Source organism: Lygodium microphyllum, chromosome 9, assembly GCF_053477565.2.
Source record: "Lygodium microphyllum isolate KBCC chromosome 9, Lygodium_microphyllum_v1.1.10, whole genome shotgun sequence".
Taxonomy (NCBI): Eukaryota; Viridiplantae; Streptophyta; class Polypodiopsida; order Schizaeales; family Lygodiaceae; genus Lygodium; species Lygodium microphyllum.
In genome coordinates this window covers 92,801,075-92,819,778 of record NC_141143.1, presented here as the reverse complement: position 1 = coordinate 92,819,778, position 18,704 = coordinate 92,801,075, and the positions used below count along the sequence as shown (strand labels likewise).

Genomic DNA, 18,704 nt, shown 5'->3' with positions numbered 1-18,704 from the left:
ATAGAAAGATAAACATTTAGCCATATTTTGAAATACTCAAATAATAAATAAGCATCAAATTCTTTTGAATCATTGAGCCAATATGTCTTGGTAATAGTCGATGTACAAAAGATTGATCATAGATATAACAAGAGGATGAAGTAGTACATATCTTGCTATGTGGCTAAATATGAATATGTTACATTGATAACTAGCTCCACCTGATCAAGATCTAGTAGGTAGAGTATGTCATACATCCGTGATGAAATTGTATGGTATAGCATCTAGACCGAGTCCTCGGCTCTGTTAGGTGTTGCTCGTGTCATTGGTGGATCTCCTTAATCTCTCTCTAGTGTAGCCTCTATGTCTGGTATCTATGTATTCATGAACGCAGAGCTTCTCAACTAGGAATTGGACTAAGTAATGTTGGTATGGGAACTCCATGACTAATCTAAGGGAATTTTCTCCCCTAAATAGTGTAGGTTATCTCATGGGCTGTGCGTTCAAGACCCTTTGATCCACGATCCAAGATCCATAGGCATTTGAATTGTCATTATATGTAGTTATTGTTCCTAGTGTCCTTGGCATTGAGTGATACTACGGTTAGGGTTTCATTAGGGTTTCCTATGATGGTTAATCTGTTAGGGTTTTATTTTATTATAGAAAGACACTTTGTGCATCATTTGCACTCAAGTCTGGCATTATTTATTTTGATTGCCTTGAGTGTTGTATTCTCTTTCACTCATCAATACATCGCCTCTCATTTTGTGATTGAGTTATTGTGCCTAAATTAATTAATTCATTATCTTTCATTCTCTATCAATTAATTGCACAATTACTTCACGCTTGGGCCAAAAGTGGTATTAGAGCCACTTACCTTCATTGCCCTCCGCCATCGCTTGCGACCATATCCAATGCAACCATTGCCATTGCGCTCCACATCTCAACTGGCCACCACTCAAAGCCATTTTAATTGTGCTGGCTTTTGGCACCCAGATAAAGTGGTCCTCGATGGTTGTATGATACTGTGCGACCATTGTTGCTGCCACTTGGTCTTGTGTTCTACCCAAAAGAAGCTTATCACATAGCTCTTGATCTCAATTTGCCCAAAGGCTTTCCTCTTCAGCCTCCATCCGAAGTGCCACGACCGGGTTGCTGATCAACTAGGCCTCCTTTCATTGTCTATAACTCTTTGGCTGCCTTCACGCAGCCTTGGTCTTATTGCACTTGGTGTACTGATATCCACTATTTGCTGATAGGCAACCACTTGTTTGGCAACCTTGCTTGCTAGGTCTGCTTGCATTGCCTACAAATCGACAAACATCTTCTAGCTGTATTGCACGATTTGTGTAGCTGCTTGCTGTGCCGCCCTGGCCACAATTGTTCTTGCTGACGGTATGCAATTTGCTGCATTTATCGACCTCTTCACCAATAAACTTGTCACTGGTTCTCGGCCATGTGCGTTGCTAACTTGTTGATCAATCGTTGCTTGCCTGTTGCGCCATTGCTAGCAGTGTCGACAATAATCTTTTTAAAAAATATTGTTCATTTATTTGAGTAAGACCCTTGATGGTATATTGTCGATGGCAACGAGCAAAGGTTGGCTTCTTTAACATTGGCACCACCTCTTGCCTGCACATTGTGAGGTGGCATCTCATGATGCTGAATCCTCTTTCTCTTCTATATCATTTTGCACTCAAGAGCAGATTTGATGGGATGGTCGTGACATCCAAGCATATGTCCTAATCGCTTTGTGTGAAGAGAGCCATCATTCCTTGCATTCGATCATGCAAGACAACCAAGGATGCATGGGATACACTTGCATCATTGTATCAAGTGTGCAATGAAGCGCACATTGCTTACCTACATAAGCAATTGGAAGACATTCTCATGGAAGGAGGAGGTAATATGGATGCCTCTCTCACCGGCATAACAAATCTTATTGAACAATTATGAAATATTGATGAAGAGGTCCCGGATAATTAGCTTGTTTCCATCACTCTTAATGGCCTACCAAAGTCATATCAAGGTTTTGCTACCACTTTACAATTGGTAACTATGGGCAACCAAGTTACCTATAATTTCGACCAGCTCGTGTCTCTTTTGTTGTAGGAAGGAAAATGCTGTCTCAACCGCAATGCTATCATGGCAACCAAATAGGCCTTTTCCACCCATCATTGTGGAAAAGCCAAATTGAAAGTAAAAAATAAGCTTGTTGGTAAAAAATCAGCAAACATTCATGTTGGTCATCCTTCTATCTCCCCTCCTTTTCTATCGAAGACATCCTTATATGCTGGTCCATCTTGTACCAACCCTTCAAAGGATATTGTCAACAAACCCAAGAGGTGTAATTATTGTGAAAAGACGGGGCATGATATCATTGAATATCATAAGCACATTGCATCGGAAGAGGATGAGTCCGATCTTACTCTCACACACGAGATAGTGATCTATTCTCAGTTTAAGAATTATACTTTTTTCATTTAGGGCTAGTATGATCCTTCTATTTACGATACTTGTTTTTCTATCATTGATGCAATTTCTACTTGGTTTTGATAGTGGTGCATCTAAGCACATCACCTCTTGTCGAGCATTATCTTTCTTTCTCTGTGATGTACCTAATAGGGTTACCATCATGTGTGCTGACAATGTCTCTTATGCAGTTAAAGGCATTAGTCATGTGTAGGCTTTGAAACCAGCCTTACTGCTCGGATAGGGTGGTAAAACTTGCTCAAGGAGTTAATTACAACAATTAGTAATTGAACATAAATTGAAATGCATACATTACCCTAACAATCCTGGATAATAGACACCCGGTTAGCCCTAAAACTAGCGCCCCTTTCGGTATTTCTTTATCTTTAATTGCTAATGGAAAGTGTACAAGTCAAGATTCCACAATCTCCTTTGCTGATCCAAAAGTCCCTTGCTGTACATACAACCAACAAGCAAGTTGGGCTAATTGCCCCTTGATTTTCACCCAAGAATTGTACAAATGGAAATAATAACTAGCTAAATGCTGCCCCAATTTACATTGGATGACGTAGCATCTGAAATCCTTGTCAATTCCACAAATTTTAGGTGTTGATTTCAGTGTACAGTGCCTATTCTTGTTGGTACGGGTCCTAAGGTGGTTGTCAAACCTTGATTTTTGCAGAAATTTAGGGTTTACAGCAGAAACTCCTCTTGATGTCCATCAAATTTGGCTGAGATCTGCTGAGAATGGTTGAGAAATGCTAAGATCTTTTGAGAACCTACTGGAGAAGGTGAAAGAAAGCCAAGATGAGAGAGAAATCTGATTTTCTTTGTGAGACAACCCTAAAATCTGCTTGCTTCTTGCTCCAGCCTGCATTTAATGCAGTCACCTATTGCCAAGGACCTCCAAAATGCTTTCATCTAATCAACAATGCTATTGCTAGGCCTTGGAAGGCGTCTTCTTGCTGTCCCCTGCTTGTTAAGGCCCTCGGATGGCTCTCTTTTGCAGCAAATTGCTGTTCTTTGATTAGAAAAAGGACCAGCAGCTCCCTCCCTCTCTCTCCCAGGTTGTAAACTAACAGAATGGCTGAGACCTAGCCCCCAAAAATGTTTTCTTAGCTTGCATGGGCATTTTTGCCAAGTGTCAACCTTCTAAATTCATTTTTTAGCATTATCTAGGCATTTAATTAATTTTCAGGATTAAATAATCGTGAAAATTAATTTCAGCCCTTTTGACCCTACCCAAAATTAAATGAGCCCATCTATAATTAAATTGGCTAGGCCATTTGCAATCTAGAGTGGTCCCCAATCTCTGTTTGCATGTCTCATTCTTTCCAACAAACATATGCTCTAAGGTCAGCCATGCTTCTCGTAAAGATGTAGACCGAATGTGAGGGATGATAGACTGCTGAATTGCCAATGCAATTAGCAACAAAGCTTGTGCATCCCATGTGTCCCATGCCTTTTGTGCTGTTGATCTTTGGGAAAGTGGCTGAGCTGGAGCAGACTGAACAGGCTAAGTGGATTGAGTTGCTCGTTGTCCATGTCCTCTTGGGGGAGGTGTAGTAGGAGCCACAACTCCAAGCCTAACTTCTTCACCGCTGACATAATTCCAAAGATTATTTGCAATCAACACATTCTTCATCATAAAAGACCATAGAGAATAGTTGTTACCATCCAACCTATCCTCCTTCGACACATATATAAATGCATCACCTCCTTGATTTGCCATAGTAAATGTCACTGATCAAGGAGCAAAAGAGCAATACTTCAAGCTGGCCAACTTGGAAATCTCAGAATTTCTAGAAATTACAGCTAAGTATTTGCTGTAATTAGCAAATTTAATCACACTCTGTCTAAAACTGTCTAAAGTACATGCTGTCCAAGGTGCAAGCAATGCCCAGCAGCACTAAAAATGCAAAAGCCCCAAAATTTCTTGTTCCAAAATGCACAAAATCAGTCTATTTCAGACTGTCACTGATGTACATATGCCAATCTCAGAGCTGACAACAAAAGCCCCAAAATTCTGATCCAAAATTTCACATAATCTCTACGAGAATGTGTCCCAAACACTTGCAAGAGCAAAGAGATGTTGCCCGAGCACAAGCCCCTTCCAGTGAATGAGATCTGAATTAAAAAATGGTAAACTATTTTTCTTTTACCTTCAATTCTGAGCTGTGGCAGGTCGATGATGGCTGAGTGGTGGTTGAACTGGAGGTGGCCTCCCACAAGGCAGACACTGGTGGAGCTTGAGCTAGAAGTGGGTGGGCTGCACAGGGACATGGTGCTTGTAGTGCTGGTGGCGCCTGCACAATGGGCGCAAGGAGCAGAATGAGCTGCAGGTGATGGTGCACACAGGCGCTGCCTATAGAGGGTGGCGCAGATAGGCGGGCAATGTTTCAGCTGGATGATGTTGCAAGTGGAAGTGCTGCAGGTGGCGGACTGGGCCAGGATTGCTCAGCAGGCACTTCTGGAGGCAGTGCAGCGACAGACCAGAGGGTGGGCACTCAGGCAGCCGGTAGGCGAACAAAGCCAGGCTAGGCGGCACTCGGGGTGCTGGCCAGCAAGGCGGGGAGACCGGTGGACGAGCTGAGTTGACCAGTGGGCTGCTATGACACCAAATTTGAGAGGTGAGAGAATGCATAGAGATTGAAGCTCAGTTGAGAGTGAAGAGAGTGAGAGTGTGATAGCACAACACCCGATGCAATAGTTTGAAGAGTGTAAGATGCAAGTATGAAGTGCAACCCTTAAACCTTAGGGTTGCTAGAGTGTTTTTACACCCGAAAAGTGTAAAACACGATAAGTGCCTAAACTGTGTGACATAGGCACATAAAATAAAAGGAGATAAATCCGGGGAAAAAAACATCTCGTAAGGAGAGCGAAAAGTTCCCCAGTGTCCTATCGAGGATCATTGACACTCCTCTGTGAGCGTAGGCATGAGTCAAACCCGACATTTCTTCTTCACTTTTCCTTGCTCAATTGCCACTCAAGGTGAAGATGTGGTCAAGTGTAGACAATCCATGTTCAAATCAAGCTTGTGCTAAGCTTAGAATAGCAAGAGACAAGATGTTGGTGTGTGCAAACTAGTGCATGGTGGCTGAGAGATCATGGCATCTAAATAGATGCCCAACTACTATTCTAGATGCATCCAACATTTGACTCAGCTGTACAAACCTGAACCATGACATCCTGATGGACATCACTTGAATGTATAGAGGATATGGATTTACCCAAACACGCTACTTGGCATGAAGATGGCCTTCTCTAGGTACCATCTTCTCTAGCATTTCATGGAGGGCTTCATTAGGAGACATGGATACATGGATGTGCACATGTCATTGGGGATGCATTTGCCATTGGCCAATAGAATCCTTGCACTAGCTTCAAGTTGAGATGGGGAGATACACAAGAGAGGGACAGAAGGATAGGATATGCCAAAGTGGCACTTGGAGGTGGAGATGGAGGAACACACATATACATATGCCCTGCTTACTATGAGATACAAGGACACTACCATTTTTCACTTATACAAGGGAATTGGGATTTGGGCCTGGATCCACTTCCGAGGAGTGGAGGATGAAGTTATGGCTTTTTGATATACCAGTCACCCTAGGCCTCATCTATGTAGTTGCTTTTTGAGGTATTGATCTTCATAATGGGTGGTGGAGGATGGAGTGTTCACTTGATTATTATTTCTAGGATGATATGTAGCAAAACTTCAGGGCTGCATGAGATCATGTAATTGGAGATCGCTACTACCTCCATGGTGATTGATGCTCTCTTTCATGTAGCCACATACATCCATAGACTGCAGGAGCTGACGTCAGACAGGTATCACCAGTTGACATTATACTCCTAGCAGCTCACAACTGTAGGAGATGTTGATTTGTATAGGCTAGTGCATGGTGGCCGGGGGACCATGGCCTCTGGATAGATTCCCGTCCACCATTTCAAATTCACTCACCATTCAGCTCAGCCATTGGAAGCTGAAGTATGCCTTCAGAACAGGCATCACCTTGGATATACATTGAGAGGGTATGGATTTCCCCAAAGACACTACTACTCAGCACAAAGATGGCCTTCTACAACGCCCATCTTTTCTAGTTTTTCGAGGATGGCTTGATTATCAGATGGAGCTGTATGATGTGCATGTCATTTGGGATGTGTCTGTCATTGGCCAAATACGGATCTCCTTGCACTAGCTTCGAGTTGAGATGTGAAGATACACGAGAGGCATGGAAGGATAGGATATGTCAAAGTGCCAACTTGGAGGTGGAGATAGAGGAGCACTATGTGTATAGATGCCCTCTTCCACATGGGATCTGGAGATGTGAGGACATTACTATTCCCTCTTCCACATGGGATCTGGACCCTTGTATAATGGCCATCTTTGGCCAGAGATGCTTGGGATTCTGTCTTGAGGAGTTACTGAGACACCAAGATTCATCGACTCAACCTAGTGGATACATTGAGTAGTAGCCATTGGACACTCAATAGGCTTAGTTATAGGTTGGTGGCTCTGAAAATCCTATTTACAGGCTTCTTCAAATGTAGTTTGGATCATTAGGGGCTGAATCCAATGGTGAGGAAGGAACTTTGAGCCATTGTGTTGGTGCTGATTTGCTGCTTGCTGAACAGTCTCGAACAAGAATTCATTAAAGTTCTGCTCCATGATCTCGCCTGTTGGGAAAGCTTCAAGGCAGTATTTAGACGCTCTGGTCATTTATGGATCTTGAAGTGATCTGAGGACAGTATGAAAGGTTTGGACTTGGATGTGTAGGTTGCCATCTGTGATGTCATATAGTGTAACTCCATCTTGGTTTGCTTTGAATCTAGCGGCCACTTCCTTGCAATTGTGGTTTCAATGGTAGTTGTGGCATCGTTGGGTGGGTGCAGGATTGTTTCCCTTGTATTGCTGGGCACTTGGTGTTAATTGCTCTTCTGGCTGTATGAGGCTAGGAATTGTGCACACTTGAAGCTCTTGATTTCATGATTGAATGGATGAAGGCAGGTTCCCCAGTGGCAATTGTTGATAAGGTTGGTGGTGGGCGCATGGGTTCTGCTGATGACTTTATCTAGGTTTTCAGCTATTCTGTACTTCAGGTTAACCAGTTGGTTGGTATACACATTTGGTCCATATAATTGCTTCATAAGGACCTTGCCACTGCTAGTACAGGCTCCACGGCTTGCACCAGCTCCATTCAGTAGTTCCCCCCTATGGGTGACCATTGACAAAGCCACATGGTTGTGTAGAGTGAGTGGCTCAACCCCCCTTGGCATTAGGTGTCACCCATGAGATTGTTTTGAGTGGGCTGTCATATCCCATCACTGTTGGACATTCTTGAAGAGCTTACCTCATGGTAGGCATAAATGAACTGAGATCCTCCATAGTTAGATCTTATGGATGGTAGGAGAGCTAAGAGCTCTTGTGCACATGTACGGCTCATACTTTCTTGTTTATTTCTTTAACTATGGCAAGACATAGTGTTGTTGGACATTCTTGAAGAGCTTACCCCATGAGACATAGATTGACTGAGATCCTCCATAGTTAGATCTTATCGATGGTACGAGAGCTAAGAGCTCTTGCGCACAATGGTTCTTTATCTATGACAAGACATACAATGGTTCTCACCAAGCCCCCCGCCCCCCGGCACCTAAAGTCTGCTTTACAACTGCCACTAATTAGATTCTTCCTTTCCCTTTCTATGGGCTATGCTACCCATATTAGGTTTTAAGCATTAAATCTTAGGGCTTCTTTTCTTTTTCTCTGTTTTGATGATGTGGTACTTCTCTTTTCCATTTTTTCTGACAGTGCTATTCCTGTTCCCAGTTCCTGCACTATATTCTCCCTCAAGTCTAATATTTTCATATTGGTTTGATTGGGACAAGCCAACCATAGCCTGTATATTGTGAGTCCAGCCTCTTTAGTAGCTATTTTGTTAAGCCCATCTGGAACTAACTCATATCACAGAATTCTGGCCTGGCTAAATGTTTCATCCCTCGATCTGGTCAATTTGTGTAGTGAGAATTAATTGTAAAGTAGTAAAGAACCATAAATTTGTCAAGTTTCTCTCTTTGTTCTACACAGATGGATTATTAGAGCAGTATCAGTATATTCAAGAAAAAGAAGAAATGAAGACACTGAAGCACCTTTGTGTTGAGCAGGTTAACCGAGACTCCTTCTTTCCTGCTGACCTTTTATTCCTTGCAAGCACAAATCAGGACGGTGTTTGTTATGTAGAGGTACGAAAATCCTCATCTTTTCCAGGTTGGATATGCATTGACCTTCCTGAGAAAACCTACTCTAAAAGATGATGTCATATTTTTTTTGTCCCAGACATCAAATCTTGATGGGGAGACAAATCTCAAGATCAGAAAAGCATTAGAAAGGACATGGGACTATTTTGATGAGCAGAAAGCAAGAGATTTTGAAGGTTTGCAGCTGAGATGTTGAATGTTTTACGTGAGAGTGTTAGGAGTTCCCTGAGGGAATTGATATATATGTTGTTTTGGACGTTCTCTTTGTAAACATGGCAAATTTATATCATATTTTCGTGTTATACTGTTAATTTTTCAACCATTGTAATAAATACTTTGATGTTTCTCTGTGTCAATTGCTTGTGGGGAAGTTTTTCGTAGAAATGTTCAATCAAGTAATAGGTTTGGATTTTATCATGGCTTGTTTCTCTCCTGTTAGCTTACAAGTACAATATTGAATCTCAAATCACATTGTCTTGGGTTGTTTCATGTACAGGAGAGATCCATTGTGAGCAGCCAAACAACTCTTTGTACACATTTACTGGAAATCTTGTCTTCAAGAAACAGACTTTGCCTCTGACGCCAAATCAAATATTACTTAGGGTAAAGAAAAGCTATGGAATTGAAAGAAGAATTGTTGTAATGTCAATTCAATGCCCTTATCATGCTCATGCACCTCTTTGGGACTGGCATCAGGGATGTAGTTTGCGTAACACTGAATACATAGTTGGAGCAGTTATTTTCACTGGCCATGAGACTAAGGTTTGGCCTCTTCTACATGAATGGACTATTTAAACCTTGATTCCTATCATATTGGGACATTATTGATCTAAAACATTATTAATGCTGATCATACAGGTCATGATGAATGCAATGAGTGTTCCTTCAAAGCGCAGCACCTTAGAAAGACGACTTGACAAACTAATTCTCATTCTTTTCTCTGTTCTTTTCACAATGTGCCTTATTGGAGCAATTGGAAGGTGGGACAACAAAGATGGGATTCCCATGTCTTAAAAAATCTTACAGATTGAATTAAAGTCATAGACTTGGTTATTGGGTAAGTTTATTAAGGGAGCTGATGGTGTAATTAGGTCATCCAATCTTCCCTCAAGAATGTCAAGCATGAGTTATAAAGAAAAAGGCGAGTAGGTCCTCCTACTCAATGGGCAGTTAAAAGTAGTGTGGTGCTCCTCTATCATCTCGCCAACTTAGAGTAGACCTTGCTTTGGAGGCAGAGAACATCCAAAGAATTGGTAGGTGTGGGCAGTGTGATTTGTTTGCATGTGTGGGGTAGACCTTGTTTTGGAGGTAGAGAACATCCAAAGAATTGGTAGGTGTGGGCAGTGTGTTTTGTTTGCATGCGTGGTGCCAAACCTCTCTGTAATCTCAAGGCAGGTTGTGGATGGCATCCAATTTATCTGCAAAGTGCAGAGGAGGTTTCTATCAACTAGGACTTCTAGTTGTTAGGACTTGGCATCACTTTTTCTTTTCCTTGAGGTGCTGCTCTGATAATCTCTCAAATTTGGAGTAGACCTTGTTTTGGAGGCAGAGAACATCCAAATAATTGGTAGGTTTGCGCAGTGTGATTTGCTATGTGTAGAACCAAATCTGTCTGCAATCTCAAGGCAGGTTGCGGATGGCATCCAGTTTATTGCCATAATGCAGACAAAGACGACAGTTTTATTAACTAGGACTTCTAGTTGTTAGGACCTGGCATCACTTTTTCTTTTCCATGAGATAACAACCTAAGCGAGCTTATACATGGGTGTTTATAGACTAATGCTGGTTGGTCTGTTGAGGTGATTCATGATGTTCAATTGACAATGGCCAACTACATCTTTGTCTGAATAGAATCACTGGAGCTCAATTTTACAATGTTTATCCTGTTGAAAGAAAAATAAATTTTCTCTATGGTACTAAATGATGTCTTTGTAATTCTGCCAAGGACAGTGGAATTTTCATAAATCGGAAATACTGGTACTTGGGTCTGACCTCAGATGTGGAAGACCAATTCAACCCTGGAAATCGAACAGCGGTAACTAGTGACTTGATGAATGGTACTGGTAGTTAGTTATATGTCTGAGTATGGCAACAGGATAAATAGAGTTTCATCCTGCTGGCTGCTCTGACAGGTTGCAGCGCTAAGCTTCCTCACTTTTGTGACACTGTTTTCTTCCATCATCCCAATATCTCTCTATGTCTCTGTTGAGGTTAAGTTCCTTCCTTTCCCATGTTCTTTTTCCAGTTGTGTTAGCTTCACAGCACCAAAGACGTATAGATGCTCCGAAGACAATGTTCATCTAGTTAAACACAGGAAGTTTTTAGTGGTGACAAATACACATTACTTTTTGCCAGATGATTAAGTTTATTCAAGTCACTCAATTTATCAATAGAGATTTGAGAATGTACCACAAGGAAACCAACACTCCTGCTCTTGCCCGAACATCCAACTTGAATGAGGAGCTTGGGCAGGTATGATGATTGTAAACTACATTTTTTCCTCTCTGAAAGTTGGATGAGTTTTTCAAGCTACATCTGAAGGAGCCATATCATTGTAGGTCTTTGATGCTTTCATTTGATTTGTTTGTTCTCCAGATAGAGTACATATTTTCTGACAAGACAGGCACCCTTACAAGGAACTCAATGGAGTTCTTCAAATGCTCAATTGGAGGGATTATGTATGGTACTGGAGTCACAGAAATTGAGAAAGCAGCTGCTCGAAGAAACAATATGAATATTGATGAGGTAATTGCTTGCACAGTTACATGAGTGTAAATTGAAAGTGTATAAGATACTGCAAGCTGTCTGTTTCTTTTTTTGAAAATCTGAATCATTGTGAAATAAACAGGTTGAACAGTCAAATGAATTTCATGAAAAAGGTTTCAATTTCGAGGATCCCAGATTGATGAAGGGGGCATGGAGAAACGAACCAAATGCAGACTTTTGTAAGGTACCCTACCCAAAATCTGTATGCCATAGATTGTCTGTATCTTCATGTATGTTTTCCTCAATGATACTTTTCACATATGCTTAAAGATATCCTTCTCTCCCCTGAATCTCAGACCCTGGTGACTGCTTAACTTAGGCTTTGTGCATGAGTAAAGTAGTTTCCTTCTGATACAATGAAAAGGAGGCATCTACTGTTTGGAGACAGGTCCCTATCACTCTAGGTGACCAGTGGATTTGCCATTGGGGATTCACTGGTAGCTCTTGATCAATCATCCCTTCTTTTTTTTGGGGGGGGGGGTGTGTGGGGGTGGGTGTGGGGAGGGAGGTGGACTGTGGCCTTTTTTTTGGCTGGCTGGGATGTCGAGCATTTTGAACTATTCAGGCAACTAGGAATTGGTTAGCATTTCATGAGCCACTGATTAGTAGGCTCTTTTGCTTTTCCCGTTAGTTAGGTGTTTGGTGCATGATAGATTGAACTTTGAGCAATAATGAACTTATAATGTACAGTCCTGCCCTTTTAATTTGGAAAGTGTGTTGGGTTTCCATGCCATTGCTTTGTGTATTAATGAGGAACAGCAGTTTCACTAATGCCTGCTGTATATTAATGCATACCAATATGTCGAGGATGAAATAGCGATACCGTATGTCTCTGTACATGTTTACAAGAGCTTGTATTATTCAATCTCTGATAATGTGCATTCTATGATCTGCAAATTTGGTACAGGATTTTTTCAGATGTCTTGCCATATGCCATACCGTCCTTCCTGAAGGTCCTGAGTCTCCAGAAAGGATAATATATCAAGCTGCTTCACCGGATGAAGCTGCTCTTGTAACAGCTGCCAAAAAATTTGGATTTTTCTTTTTCAGGTAGCCAATTAGTAAGGTTGTAATTTCAGAAACACTTCAATGCTGCTTGTACGTGGCTTCAATGGAAATAATGGTTACTCAAGTGTAATGAATATATCCTTTGAGCCTTGAGGATTGAGATAGGAGAGAAAGCTTGTTGATATTGAAACTTGTGCATGTGCGTGTTTTGGTGGATTTTGAAAAGCAAGCTTCCTCTCAAATCAAGACAGTTCTTATGGTGCTGTTTGGTTTGTGCCTTGCTGGTGGGCGGCTTCCTTGAAAAGCATGGCCTTGGAGGATCAACATGTGTCTGTTGTGGAGCACTGCAGTCTGCAGATAAACCATACATTGTGTTCTCTGGGGCTGCCCTTGCTCTCAGTCCCTCCTCAACTGTGTCTTAGCATATTTGAGGGTTGCTCTGCTAGTGGTGCTTTTGTGAACTACTTCTAGTTCTTTGCCACTGTTGCTATCGCCTTTGTCTTACTTATACTTCTTTGATTTGGTGAAATACTGGGCTATATGGACAGTTTGGCAGTCTTGCAATTTTGCCGCTTTTGGAGATCCATCTTTGGACTCTTACACCTTCTTTCTGAGTTCATATCAACAACAGTTTTTATCTGATTGCCTCTGTCTTCACGAGATTGACCACCATTGTGTTCACTTTTTTCTTAATGCTTTTGATGCATTTTATGTTCTCATTGAATGTAACACCTATTTTACGTATATTAAACTCCTTTTACAAAATAAAAAGTGTGTGGGGGTGCACGTATGTTGCAAAAAAGGGAATTGCATGTATACAAGATGTGGTAGACTGTAAATGATCATGGACATGTGATTTTCTGTGTTGCTGCCTCTATTCATTGTGGCTTGGCCATGTATTATAAGCAGTTTGGAGGAAGATTCAAGAGCTGATAAGACCTTTTGAGCTGGTTCCTCGTGCTGATTTGATTTTGCAGCATGATTTACTTGTCAACTAGCCTTGTCTTTGCGAAAGTTGTCTGCCCAGGTCTGTTTTTTGACATCTTATGTGGATAAGGATCATGCAAATGCACTATGTCATTTGGACAAGCCTTTGAACTGGTGGAGAGAGATTTCGAAGGGCATATGGAAACATAAATCCTCTCTTAAATCACAGCTTTTTTTAATGGAGTGCTTGGTTGGTCTTTTGCCATGTGGTATTGTCCTTGCCCAAAAAAGAATTGCAAATTTTATTTGTGGATGTTACGCTGCTCTCAAGTTAAGAAATTTCCTGTATGCTGTCGTTTTGCCCTTATTCCAATGATCTTATTAAAGGATATCTGGATTATTTGAGGATGCAAGTTTTGGTTACTTCGTAGCATTTGGAGATTTCACAATCATGTGGTCTTTGTTGATGCTACTATACATCCTTTTACTTTTGTCAGGAGATATCTACAGTATTCCCTTTATGACTTGTATAGATATAGATATCTTGTTGTGGATACTAGGTTATTTGCAAGGCAATGTACAATAGCTGCCAAAATAGAAGAAGTTGAAAAAGCAATGGTGAAAGCCACTAGTTAGTCTCTCTCTCTCTCTCTCTCTCTCTCTCTCTCTCTCTCTCTCTCTCTCTCTCCAGGTGCCCTAAATCCTCCAGTCAACAATTGAGTAGAATAGAAAAAGGGGAAAGCATGATGGACATTGGGTTTCTATAGATACGTGTGATGGTCTCTCTTCTAATCCTTCTAACAAGTTGGCTAAAAAGAAGATCAACCCAGTGAGGTGAATCCAACCTAGAATGAAGTTGTCTTTTTCAGAGAAAAGAAAGGTCCTTATAAAGAGTAGCTGTGTACATCATAGATAGAACAGTTGTGTTTGGGTTTATTATTGTGTCTTTGGGCTTTTAAGAATACTTTGTCCCAAATGGATAAATCCATTGGTCACCTTCATATGTTAGCTTCAGAAGGTGCTAAATAGGCTGCATTTATTTGTGGCTGTGATGCTTCGGATTGACAGCATTCAGCATCTACATGCTTGCTTGGTTTTACATATTTTTTTTCCAAGTAAAATTTGGCTGATTATATTACTCAAAAAAACTGATTACAACGGAGTGCTCATGCTCAACAGACTAGCTGGAGCTGATGCAAAGCACAAATACATCATGTATACAAGCCTCTCAAGGCGGTCTCGGGGGGATGGGGGCAAGAAGCCATTGGGGGGGGGGGGGTGTGTTGCCAACTAGGGCTGCCTGCTTGCATCACGAAAAACAGGTCCTAGCCACCCCAAGTGTGCATGAAGTGAAAACGGAGCTCCTGACGAGCCTTGGCCTCGCCTTGCACCTGGTCCCATCGGCCACGGAGGGAGTGGATGATGGAGGTCCAGAGCTTTGCTAAGGTCGCCTGTACTGAAAGTCTCTCTCCGTGGAAAGCGTCTTGACACCGTGCCTTCCAAATATGCCATCCAATAAGACTCCCTATGATCTCCTATACCTCTGAGCAGTGTGCTGTGGGCTCTAGTACCTTGTGGATGGGTAGAGCCTCCAAACCGACCACTGCACACGACCCTGCCTCGATAATGAATATCGTGTCCTGCATCCCAGCATCAGACAGAAGGTGACGGCCCTGGCTGCCTGCCTGCCAATAGAAGGCTCCCCATGAGATACATCCAAGGTTGGGTGCTATACATCGAAGGATGCGGCATGCTCCTCTCCACATGAGCTGGGTCTCCTCACATGACCAAAGGCAATGCTTTGGGGTTTCCCGGGGCTGCTATGTGCAATGCTTACAAACTCCCTCCTTTTGCATTTGGGCAAGCCAACTTCCCACAGGCAAGCGTCCATGTACCACCAGCCATAAGAAATACGACATCCTCCTCGGCCTCCGGCTCTCCATAGGCGATGCCAAAAGGTCCGTCGGAAAGGCTCCGTGTGATGCTGTGCCCCGCCCAGTGCCTGCTACGTGATGACGCCCAATCCATATCCTCCTGCATCAGTACGTATTTGCTAGTCCCGGCAATGTACTTCAGGAACCTGGGTGGCTTCTTGGCGACTGCTGTGGCCGGCCATAGCCGCTCTCTTGGATCCCACTCAAGCTCATCAAGTGGTCTGCCCTTCCAGATCCAAAGAGGCCATTTCTCCTTGAGCTCCTTCTAGAAAACATAGGGGTCTAGTCGCCATGTCTTCCCTTGAAGGCTCACCACCCGAATCCTCCTCCACGGAAGGGCGGCTATCCCCTCATCCTGCTGCCTTCTGTCAAGGGCTAGACGCTCCCCCTCCTAAATGGCGAAGAAAGTCCCCTGTGGGGCGCCGCCCACTCTACGTGCCACCTGTAGGGGGATGCTTGTTGGTGAAAACCTAGCTACCTATATCTCCCAAGGCTCTATTGGCTCTCGTATCGGGGGAGCAAGCCACTCCAGAGGTATTGTTGTGTCAATCTCCCTTATCCTCAACTCCACTGCTCTCTGGCAGCCTGATACTCGCTGCTGCAGCACCTCCTCGTCCGCCAACTTGTACACCTTCCGCCATGTCTTGATGGTACGAGCCGGGCTGGTCTCCCAACCAGCCCACTAGATGTGGGGGCGCTCGCCGATCTGTGCCCCTACTTGATCTTTGACTTGGGGGTTCCAGATCACCGGCTACCGGTCTATCTCCTCCTGGCAGCCTGGGGGGTTCTGGATTAGGGCCTTACGGAGGCCTTGCCACACGCAGAGTAAGCTGCATAGGAAAGGTGATCTGGGGGGGATGATCTGGGCTGACGTGAAGATCCATCTTAGGGACGGCCTCCACTCACCGCCAAGCCTTAGTCTACAGTCCTGAAGGCCCTCTTGCAATAAGACCTTTCAGGTATGCCCGCCTGGTGTGAGGCTGTGGACAATTAGCTTGCCCAAGAGGGCCATACTCTGATACTGTGGGTCAATGATCCCAAGCCCTCCCTCTGACCGATACCGTATGATGGTCGCCCATGCCACCTTGGCCCTGGAATCCCTGGAACCATCTGACCGTGACCAAAGGAAGTTCTGCACTAGGCGGCGAAGCTGCACTATGCATGATGAGGAGAAGCACCAACACAAAGCGATGTACCAGGCCATTACTAGGAGGAGTTGGTTAACCACCAGGGCTCGGTTGGCTAGTGAGAGGCGAGCCGTGCTCCAATAGGTCAGTTTCCTTCGAATAGAATCAAGGATAGGAAGAAACTGTTGGGCAGGAGTGATGTCGAGTCCCACTTGGAACCCTAGGTACTGGACGGTCTGCCCTCTGCTCACCCATCTAAATCCTAGGTGGACATCCCACTCCGTACTAGAGTCTGGGTCTATGAGGAAACCAACCGACTTTTGCCAGTTGATTTTCGCTCACGCTGCAGAACACAACACGTCAAGAGCCAGCCTCACTCTCTCCAACATCAACTCATTGTCCTCTATGTAGAGTGATGTATCATCTGCGTACTCTGAGTCTAACAACTCACTCTCCTCTCATTGGAAGTTGGAGGCCGCGTAATCCGCTCACACGTGACCTGAGGAAGTGAGACATCGCTGCTGCAAAGAGTAGAAACAAGTATGGGGCCAGGGGGCAGCCCTATCGAACCAATCTCTCTAGTCGAAACTCCTCTCCTCGCCTTCCGCCTATGAGAACCCTGTCGGTGGCCGATCTGTAAAGGGCGGAGACCCCGCGAATCCAAACCTGGGGGAATCCCAACCTCACCATGGTGCCATCTAGGAAATCCCAGTCCACCCTGTCATAAGCTTTCTCGAAATCCAAGAGTAATACGGCGAGTCTATGTCCACTGTGCTGAGCCTACTCTGTCACCTCAAAGAAGGTAAATACATTGTCTAGGATGCTCCTATCCTGGACAAAGATTTTCTGTGTGTCATGGATGATGTCTAGAAGCATGAGGCGTAGTCGCCTACCAATCATCTTTGCCAGTGTCTTATAGGCCACTGACAATAAGGTGATTGGTCTCCACCGGGAAAGCTCCAATTAGTCTTCCCCTTTGGGGAGAAGACTGATAAGACTTGCCGAAAGACTCCTTGGCATCTATCCTGAAGTGAAAATCTCTGGAAGGCCATCAGTAGGGGGTCCTTCAGCACTTCCCAGTAGGTAGTGAAGAAGGCCTTAGAGAGGCCATCCTCTCTCGGGAATTTTTGCCCATCCTGTGTATGAAAGCCTCCTCTAGTTCCTTCTCTGTGAAGGGGGCTAGGAGGGAGCGTCCCATCTCCTCGGTAACGAGGGACGAGATGTGATCCCAGACCTGCTGTCTACATCTGTGTTCTCTAGCTGAAGCTGTCTCCTGTTGGAAAAGGTGTGTGTAATAGTCGGTGGCAATCTCCATCACCTCGTTTGGGCTAGAACAAGTCCTCCCATACTGATCCTGAAGGCTGCGTATCTGCTCTCTTGCGGTGCGAGGCTGGTGCACCTGGAAGAACTCCTTGCACATCGTGTCCCCCTTTCGCGCCGAGAAGGCTGTTGAGGTTCGAAAGAGAACTCCAAGTGCCTGTCCTTTAGGCCAACAATGGCTGCTTGTGCGTGCACCTCCTGTGCGTGGAGGGTGGGATCCCCTGGTGCCTCTTATAGTAATCTTTGCGTGGCTGCAAGGTTGCGTCGGAGTGCTCTCTCCTCCTCCCAGCTTTGTTGCTTGGCCTGTACGGCTGCCTCTTGGCAGATTCTGCTCGACTCGGCTAGGACCGCTGCAACCTCCTCTGCTATCCGGTCCCTCGTGTCCCGCTCTCTGGTCTAAATCTGCTCTATTTGTCTCGTCACCTCCTCCCTCCTATACATCGAGTGAGGGATCCGACAGGATCGTGTGTCTAGGGCGGATGCTAGGGGATCAAGTGTCAGGAGAATCAGGCAATGATCAGACAACGTGATGCCTGCCAACTGCTCAATCCGGCCTCCACGAGAGCCTCCCCACTCTCGCACATAAAACTTGTCCAACCGCTCCAGCAGGGCTCCACCTAGCCGCGTGTATCCCCAAGAAAAGTCCAATGACCTCTCCCTCTTGTGGAAGACAGGGTCTCTCCAGGCATCGCGTGCTTCTACTGCCAGTAGAAAGACCTCCCATGCCTCTTGCTCCTCTCCAACCATGCCCTGGTAATTTTTGTCTCTACTCTACTGGTCCTCCAAAGCCTCCAGGTTGTTGAAGTCTCCTCCAACGATCCAGGAGTCCACCTCTGGAAGTCCATCCGCGATCTCCACCTAGAACTTGCTACGTGCCCTAACCTTCGTAGGGTCATAGACATTGAGGACTCCA

General features: G+C 44.2%; 1 protein-coding gene across 2 annotated transcripts in view; it reads left to right on the top strand.

The window, feature by feature from the left end:
- The window catches only part of ALA3 (aminophospholipid ATPase 3), a 119,135-nt gene that overhangs the window by 63,415 nt on the left and 37,016 nt on the right, over positions 1 to 18,704 (top strand). For both annotated transcript variants that reach the window (XM_087684821.1, XM_087684822.1), the window contains exons 6-16: positions 8,617 to 8,694; positions 8,789 to 8,885; positions 9,206 to 9,312; positions 9,406 to 9,471; positions 9,568 to 9,689; positions 10,660 to 10,744; positions 10,842 to 10,919; positions 11,065 to 11,181; positions 11,305 to 11,454; positions 11,558 to 11,659; positions 12,383 to 12,525. In XM_087684821.1, coding sequence (XP_087540947.1) covers positions 8,617 to 8,694; positions 8,789 to 8,885; positions 9,206 to 9,312; positions 9,406 to 9,471; positions 9,568 to 9,689; positions 10,660 to 10,744; positions 10,842 to 10,919; positions 11,065 to 11,181; positions 11,305 to 11,454; positions 11,558 to 11,659; positions 12,383 to 12,525 — 1,145 coding nt within the window. The remainder of the gene's footprint in view (positions 1 to 8,616; positions 8,695 to 8,788; positions 8,886 to 9,205; positions 9,313 to 9,405; positions 9,472 to 9,567; positions 9,690 to 10,659; positions 10,745 to 10,841; positions 10,920 to 11,064; positions 11,182 to 11,304; positions 11,455 to 11,557; positions 11,660 to 12,382; positions 12,526 to 18,704) is intronic.